Source organism: Euphorbia lathyris, chromosome 9, assembly GCF_963576675.1.
Source record: "Euphorbia lathyris chromosome 9, ddEupLath1.1, whole genome shotgun sequence".
Lineage (NCBI taxonomy): Eukaryota > Viridiplantae > Streptophyta > Magnoliopsida > Malpighiales > Euphorbiaceae > Euphorbia > Euphorbia lathyris.
In genome coordinates this window covers 10017348-10026766 of record NC_088918.1, presented here as the reverse complement: position 1 = coordinate 10026766, position 9419 = coordinate 10017348, and the positions used below count along the sequence as shown (strand labels likewise).

The 9419-nt window shown below is 33.4% G+C and overlaps 1 protein-coding gene across 1 annotated transcript; it reads right to left on the bottom strand.

The window, feature by feature from the left end:
• Nucleotides 1-362: 362 nt before the first annotated feature.
• LOC136207246 (protein NRT1/ PTR FAMILY 4.6-like) lies at nucleotides 363-8549 on the bottom strand. Its single transcript, XM_065998548.1, has 5 exons — nucleotides 8468-8549; nucleotides 6594-6811; nucleotides 4931-5353; nucleotides 3242-3369; nucleotides 363-1383 (listed from the first exon to the last, which is right to left on the bottom strand). The coding sequence occupies exons 1-5, from the start codon at nucleotides 8547-8549 to the stop codon at nucleotides 363-365; spliced, it is 1872 nt and encodes a 623-aa protein (XP_065854620.1).
• Nucleotides 8550-9419: the final 870 nt, after the last annotated feature.

Below are 9419 nucleotides of genomic sequence, written 5' to 3'. Positions count from 1 at the left end.
TAGTTTTCGTTCTACTATTACTTCTTTTGCATCCGGTTCATTCTCTTCATGCAAATGATTTCCGTTAGTTCAAAATTTTAATATACACGAGCTTGGAGACTGATGTGTTAATCTTAGGAAGCGACTTTAATCTTTTACAGAATACATATTACTCTACCAAAACCGCTTTTTAAATAGTGTGGTGCATCCATGACACGATATTTGAATTCGATAATTATTCATCCTACTTGCTCTTTTATTTCCAACAACCTACTAATCGAATCAATTGCACCCGATCAATTTTATAGAATTCTCAACGAAAAACCAACATCAAACATTACAAAACCAACAATGTTTACGAATTAAAACAAAAAAACAAACCATCAAACTTGTTTATCATCTCCGTCAACCTTTTGATTATTCTGATCATCCGAAATCACAACTTGTCTTTCGCTTTCACTTTCATTTTCCACTTTCACTTGATTTTCACCCGCAACCACTTCCTCTTCAACAGTCTTTGTCTCACTTCCCGGAATCTTTTCTTCCACTCCGACGACCTTAAATTCACCATCACCCGAAACCTTTTCTTCGGCTCCGACAACACTATCATCAATCTTATACTTATACCACGACGCCGACAATAGATAAACCCCAAAATTAACACAGCTAAGAACCGCCAAAAACCAGTAGAACAAATTCAAATTATTCCGATTAATATCATCACCATGTAACCATCCCAATTTACTCGGAGCAATTTTCCCGGTCACCGTATTAATCAAATTAACCAAAACACTACTCAAAAAATACCCAAACGACAGCGACAGAAACGTAAAAGATGTCGACAAAGATTTCATCCCCGACGGCGCTTCCCTATAGAAAAACTCTAGTAACCCGACGAGAGTAAACATGTCCGCAACCCCAAAAATCCCAAATTGAAAAGAAAGCCAAAAGACACTAATTTTAGGGTTCCGAATATCAGAAAGCGCCTGATTTCGTCTCTTGACTTCAATTAATCCGGCGACGGCCATGGAAATTGCCGAGAGGACGAGGCCAATTCCGACACGTTGGAGCTGGGTGATTCCGGTGGGGTGGCCGGTGAATTTTCTGGCGAATGGGACGAAGAGGAATTCGTAAATTGGGATTAGGAGGATCATGAAAAGTAAGGGGATAATTGGGACGGATGGAGCCGGAACTTCGAATTTTCCGAGGAATCTGTTCATGATGAAACCTTGTTGAACGGAAAATGTTTGGAGTTGAGCTAAACATGTGTTCATGATGATTGTGCTGAAGAGAATTGGAAGCATTCTTATTAGGATTTTTACTTCTTCTACTTGTGTTATTGTGCAGATCTTCCATGGTGATGGTTCCAAGTTTTGAGGAAGAATGGCTGCTTTGTCTAGGAATCTGTTTTGAGAAAAGATTCAAGCAAATGTAAATTCTCTAAACATTGGAAACTTTATAGTTTTACTGTGAATTTATGATACGATAATACGATTTACAGAGATAATCAGCTTGACACGTTTTGTTAAACACGATTATCATTTTTATGTCATTTGACTCATTTGATATCATCTAGTAATGTACATACCACGTATCAAAAATTATGCCATGTGATAAAAATTCACAAATCGGTTAACTTTTTTTTTTTTATTATCCAAAATAGGTTAAATGTCACCTGGTGAATACCTCAAGGACCAGATGTTATCAAGTAATACACATAAGATAAATGTCAAAATTTTGAATACCAAGAAACCAGGGGTTTAGTCTTTTATGTCATATATAATTACATATAATATACCGATGCACATATAATTTTTATGTAAATTTTAAAGACTGTAACTAGACTTGTTCGTAAGTTGGATAGAACCGTGCTTAACAAATTTTGACTAAAAATGTTCGACTCAAGTCCAAATCAACTGTAAATAATTTAGGTAAGTTTGGACTTACAAATCAAATTTAAGCTCAATTTTAAAAATATATATTTTTTAGTGAATTCCTCAATACCGCCCTCAAATTACTATTACCATCCCCATTTGGACTTTTTTGTCCTTCTCAAAATTTTGATAAAAAACTAAAAATTCTTTCTCTAAAATCACAAACTCGAACAATAGTAATTGAAATTATAAAAATAATTGATATGCGACAATCTGAATCCCGAAAACGAATGATTATGAGTCGGAAACAATAAAATTCACATTTTTTTCCTCAAAAAAACATGAACATAATGCATATTTTTTGTGACGATTAGCATTTTTCGTCACAAAAAAATTGGAGAATTTTTTATTTTCCATCGCTAAAAAGTCTACGATTGTGCCTAGGTCCAATTTTGGTCTAGGTGGGTGCCAGATCCGTCCAGCCAATGGGCTGGACGGATCCAGAATCCGCCCAAGCCATTTTGCTGGGCGGATTCTGGATCTGCCGAGCCCAGTGGCTGAGCGGGTGCTGGATCCGCCCAGCCCATTGGCTGGGCGGATCTGGCACCCACCTAGACCAAATTTGGCGTTTTTTTGTTTTCAAAAGGGCAAAATTATCCAAATGGAGGTGGTATGATGTAATTTGGGGCGGTAAGTAGTAACACCCATTTTTTAATAATACAAATTATAATTTATATTTAAAATATAATTTATAAATTTAATAGCCAATATTAATAGGACAAGTTGGAGCAGACTGACTGATTAGTCTTATTTTTATAAATCTCAAACCCGCTGTAGAAATATGTGGGCTTTGGTGGGTTTGAATCGAGTCAGGTCTAATATCAATTTTCTCGTCTAAGCACAACCCGTTGGACAAGGGTCTGGGCTGGTCAAGCGAGTATCCTAGGCTATGAACATGTCCAACCATTACTGAAGTTCGAAATCTGTTTCAAATTTCATTTTCTCTAAATAATATCACTCAATTTTGATTTTAACAAAGTCATTTCAATCCATTTGTGTATAAACATTCACCGGAATGTGAACGCAAAGCAGATAACAGTTGACTACATGCCAACTAAGCGTTTTGTCAGACAAGGATGTGACTTTTTTTTTTGTGGCTGAGGATAGCAGTGAACATCACATGTTCATCATGACACTTAGTTGGTATATAATAAACTGTCTTTTGTGTCACGCCAACATTCTGTTAAGTTTTGTAAGCAAATGATAATTGACAACAATATAATTGTATCAAATAATGAGTCAAGTTAAACAGATTATCTCTATAAATCATGTTTTCGTATCAGAAAGTAACAACAGTATAAAATCAAGTTGAATATATCACATAATACCTGAATTGAGAAGTGTGTACAATTTTTTCCTGTTGATCAAAGAGTGTTCCCTTTTCATTGATTTCATATAGTTCCTCAGGCTTTTCTGGTAGTGACAATCCATGATTTTTTATGGCCAAAACAATAACCTGAAAAATAATTTATTCCTATCAAAATTAGCTTATGCAAATCTGATTAATTAATTCGAGATTGATCAAACATCTTTTAGATGATTATTCTCCAATAGAAATCCATTTCATTAACTAGAATTTAAATTCGAAATCTAACTTAAGTAATTTGGGACTCCTACCACTCGAGCCAAACTTACTTGGCCATCAAAATCAATTTCTTAAATATGAAATGAAAATAATAAAATCAATGGGTCAAATATATCGGGTCAGTGTCACAGTGGTGAATAAAGTCAGTTTTATGTTTAATTCTAGTATCAATAAAGTCACTACGGTAGAATTCAAAATTATATTTGCCAACTCATCGCCACATCAAATTTTTCTGCCACATGTTTACCATGTTTTCCTTTTCATTTATTTAGGAAAAGAAGCGAAAGAAATATAGTGGACAAATCTAAAGTGGCAATGAGCTCCAAGTAGGACTTCAAGTTGACTCAACAATTTGTTCTCAAATCTTATCATAATGACTTTATTAATGTCGAAATCAAATCTTATCATAATGATTTTATTAATGTCGAAATTAAATTTTAGTGATTTTATCGACAAGAATGACTTCAATGATTGCCATGACACAAATCCAAGACAGAGCATCTCTAATGGGAGATAGTAACTTAGGGGTGCCACCTAGGATAAATTACACCCAAAAGTTACAACCCATTAGAGTAGTTGTTATTTCACATTTTTAAAAGGGTTAAAAAACAAAAAAATATTAAACATGAAGGACCTTATATAATATTAGCCAACTAAAACTATGCCTTGTTGTTTTATTTCTTCAATTAGTGTCAGAAAAAGTATGCAACCAAATTTGGTTACATACCAAGTTTAGTAACAAGCTCCCTACTCCTTGGTTATAATCAATTTGTGAAAAGTTACACCCAAATTGGTTGCATTAGGGATGCTCTAAGGGATCCATCAAGTTGATAGTATTTACCAAGGGACTGCAAGCTCATAGACAGCGGTGAATACAGAATTGCTCCGTTGGAGGGGCAACTTTACACTTATGTGTATAATTTTTTTTTTGCACTATATAAAATTTAACTACATCGTTCTGGGCAAATTTTTTCAACCGTATTTTACACCTTTCAGAGCAGATAGTTTTGAGTCCATCTTGCAATCGCAACTCCCAATTTTTCGGAGATAAGGGAGCCAAAACCACCCTTAGTATGTGTGGTTTTGGAGGTCGGGGTCCCTGACACTCCCATGCTCATGGAGAAAAATCTATCTCTCCACTCACATATTCTTCTGCATTCGATCCCCATCTCATGGGTCAAAGCATTCGAATAAACATGCTAGAAACACGAGAGGCAGTGGCGGGAAAAGGAGAGCTTAGGGTGCCGGAGCACCCCTGACCTCCCATAACCATCCCTAATAGGGGTGGTTTAACCCTTTTATCTCCATAAAAATGTACTACTCGAGTGTAAATTTACATCCCCAACTTTCAAACTCTGTATTCGCCCCTAATGAGAGGTAGTCCGGACTCTCAAAATAACAAACATATCAAAATAGGTGGATTGAATCGAACCTGTGCAATCCTGATAATCGGGCTATCTCCGGGCTTTCTCAAATAGTAAAAAGGTTTTCCACAAGCAAGAGCAACAATAGCAACAAAAGTAGCTATAGTAGTGATCATAAAACCTTTATACCAAGCATCATTCATGCTAACCCAAACAATGACTGTGACACCAACTGATGCACCAATGACTGTACTAAGTGTGAGCCAGTTGAAGTAAGTGGCTATAGCCTTAGCTTCTTTTGGGTTACTTTGATCAAACTGGTCTGCACCAAGTGAAGGAAGAACACCTCTAACTCCACCTGAACCTAATGCTAACAAAGCTAATGATGCATATAGCATGAATGCTGATCTTCCTTCTACACAACTTGGTCTTCCACAATACTCGGGGTGTAGAGACTTTGCATGGGCTTGAATCGTGACCAACACTAATGCCTGGAAAAAAAAGAGTCAAATTGTTATAGAAGGTCAATTTGGTCATTTAAAGGAAAATTTTACAGTGGTCCAAGATCATTCAGATGTGGCACATCAACAGTTGTACTTAAGTCATATCTGAATGACCCAAGACCAGTTTGGTGTCAGACCATTCTAGAAAATTTTCATTCAAAGTGGCTGACGCGGTTAAATTGCCCATCGCGAAACTTTTTGGTCCATTTGGTTATGTAACTTGGCTTCTAGGACAATTTTGTCAAAAGTGAAATTTTAGATGTGATTTGGTAATTCGACTTGGAATTGTGGATCAAAGGATAAAGGATCAATACATCTAATGAAATTAACTATTTCGATCAATTTAGTCTAAAATCAAGTTTGGATGGTCCAATTTGGCATCTAGGGTTAAATTAGTTTAAAACAATACATGTTAGTTAGATTTATTCATGGGTCGGATTCAGACTGGGCCCAACATGCTTTTGTTTAAAAATGTTCAGCTTAGTCCGCTGTTAATTTAGGTGGACTTGGGCCAGGCTGGGTTCGGCCTCAAAAATCAAATCTCAAACCCAACCCATATAAACCCACCTAAATATATATGTATAATTTTTAATAATAAAAAATTAAATTTATATTTAAAAATAAATATTAATATATAAATTATTAGTAATTATTTGAAATATGTCGTTTTCTTATGCTGACACCCGACATTTTTGGATCAATATGACCTCAAATACGAAGTTAAAGGGTCACCCGAACTTGATTTTAGACTAATGTTATCTTACTAGATAACTTGAAAAGCCAAATTGATCCTTAATTTGTGTGCTGCATCTGTTCAAGATGACACGTGTTAGTATAAAATGTTGACATGTATAAAAAAATATTATCATATGCTGACACGTGTTACTTTTTGGGTTAATCTGATAAAAGAAAGTCAAATTATGGGCTAAATTGATACTCAAAAATTTATCTCGAGTCAAACCATTCCGGTAAATTACACCCATGGTCCCTCAATCTTGTCTTTACTATTGTTATGGTTTCTAAACTTCAAAATCGAAAATTATACTGACGGAATTTTACTGAAATATTTTCCGTCTATGATAAAATTTCGTCACATGATTATTCCGTCGCAATTGGGATAGAATTGTTTATATGGTACGAAAAATTCCGTTATCCACGGAAGAAAAACCCGTCTCGATTGCGACGGAATATATAATTTAATTATAGCATTTATAAATGACATTATTACCAGGAGTTCAATGGCTGTGAAAATGAGTATGGTGTGAAGTCTATTCAAGTAAGTATCAGAGATGAAGCCACCAACAACAGTGAGTAAGAAGGTTGCTCCCATGAAATTTGTTAGAGTATTTGAAGCACTTGCTACTTGGAAATACATCACATATAGAAAATATAGCACCAAGCTAACCATATTTGCTATGAATCCCATGTTTTCAAGTGTCACATAAACTGCATTTCCAACAAAAAAAAAAAAAAATATTAACGCAAGGGTATTTTAGTCATTACATAAAGAGAAAACATTCCGAGGTTTCTGATTTTTTCGGTTTTTGTTGACTGTAGTTTTGATTTTTTGATTTGATACATTGAATTATAACCGCACTAGGGGTATCAGTTCAAAATCGAACCGAATCGAAAAAAAAGAAACTAACAAAATAATTGATACCGACACCGAACCGAACAATATGTAAAACCGAAATACTCAGTTCGGTTCGGTGTCATTACTATAATAATAAAGAAAAAACGTTTTGAGGTTTCTGATTTTTTCGGTTTTTGTTGTTTGTACTTCTGATTTTTTATTTATTTGACATATTGAATTATAACTGCACTTTGGGATGTGCATCATTTCAAAACCGAATCGAACTGAAAAAACGAAATTACAAAAATAATTGACACCATCATTGAACCGAGCAATATGTAAAACCGAACTGAAATACTCAGTTTGGTTCGGTGTTAAATCGAATTTAGTTTAAAAATAAAACAATAAATAAAAATCACTATAGTTCCTCATTAAATTTAGGGTAAATATTTTATTAGTCTCCATATTTTTACGTATCATTCTATTTTGAAAAACACAATATAAGGTCCTTATCTTTTGTTACCGTTAACCATTTGGTCCTTTGTCTATTTTTTTAGATTTTAAACTAAACATGTCTTAGCTTTGAGGACGCGCATAATGCGATGTGTCTGCCCTGTTTATGCTAGATATAACGGTTAAAAATGTAAAAAAAAAAAGATATAAAGATCAAAAGGTTAACAATGACAAATGATAGGTATCTTATAATGTGTTTTTCAGAATAAGAGGACTAATAAATTATTTACCCTTAAATTTACCTCAACAAAAAATGTTAAAATAATATGTATAGGATTATTATCTCAATAACAATAAAAAAAATTAAATTTGTAGAATCAAATATGTATGTATATATTTATATATAAATGTAAAATATGAGTGATTCGGTTTATTTATATTTTAAACCGAACCGAATATCAAAATACATCTAAAATTATAAACTGATATCGAACCAAAGTGTAAAAACTCTCAACTGAATAAGTTCAGAGCGGTAATACGGTTTTAAGCAAATAATCCACAATCCTAACTGCATATATTAATTCTCATAGATACGATGTGGATGTTAAATTTAAAAATTAAATAAAAAAGATTAAGATATCAGAATTTTAAAAAAAAAAACATTCTGAGCCGCCTCATCTTTTAGTTTTTGGTTTATTAAGTTTTTGTTCTTTTATTTGGACAAATTAAGTTACTGGTCTTTTTTTTTTATCGCATTAAGTCATTGATTGCTAAATTAGTTAGCTGTGAACATCTAGTTCAGTTAAAAAGACGCTATTCATTTAATCTGTGTTTAAAAATTATATCTTTTTACAGTTTGAAATAGAGTTTTTACAGTTTTACTGTAGTCATATTACACATTGAAAACCGCTTTCAAACTGTAAAAAAATACAAATTCTGAATATATACGAAATGAATAATGCTATATTAACCGAGTTTTATGTTCAAAGCCGTTTTTTTTGTTCTTCAAAGGCTTAATATGACTAAAAATAAAAGATCAGATATTTAACGAGATTAATTAGAGTGAATTGGCTTACCATAAACAAACATAGTAGCTCTAAAACCACCTTTCCCTTCTCTAGAGTTAAGGGACTTGGGTTCCTCCTTAATAGTCTCCATGTCACCCTACATACATAGGAAGAAATTGTTACATTAATGTAATGTGTAGATGTAACGACCCGATATAGCGAGGTGGCGTTGGAGTAGAGACTGAGCAAGGAGCGACTTTAGAGAACAACAATAAGAGTACAAATGAATCAAATCTCACATCAAAAATATATAGGAACTAGAAAATATTTTCGAGACTCCACCATTACGAAATCTTTTCCTATCTTCTTCAAACATTTGTGTTATGGCTCGGGGGCAGAGGCGGAGTTATATTAGTAAGGTTCTGTTCTTTTTTACTAAAAAAAACTGAAGTGAATTGAACTAAATTCTACTGAAACTGAAATAATAATATAATCCCTTAAAAACAGTAATAATTAAAATAAAAGGTTTATAAAAATAATAATGGTTCTAATAATAATAATAATAAAATAAATAATTATAAAAAATAATTATAATCATAATAAGTAATGTTAAATTACTGAAATGAACTATTGAACTGAACTTATTGATACTGAAATTAAGTAACAAAGAACAGAGCCTAAGAGTGACGTCGATTAACCCCACACAATTTTATTTTTTATATAAAAATTCACATTTTTAAAATTTTATAGCATTTTGACCCTTCTTTTAAATAATTATATTTACAAAATTTAAATATTTCTACAAATTCGTGTAACTATCTAGCTCTGCTTCTAATTAGAGACTCTTAACCATATCAAAAGCAAGGGAGAAGCTCGTCGGAACAACCCTTCCCTGGAGTTTTCTGACCGGCCAAGGGTTAGTGGACCCTTCCTAACCCTGATTACTTCCTTCCCTGTTTTAAAGTCACGAGATTTGATAAGTTGGATTTTTACTAAAACAAAGAATATCTGCATCATAGTG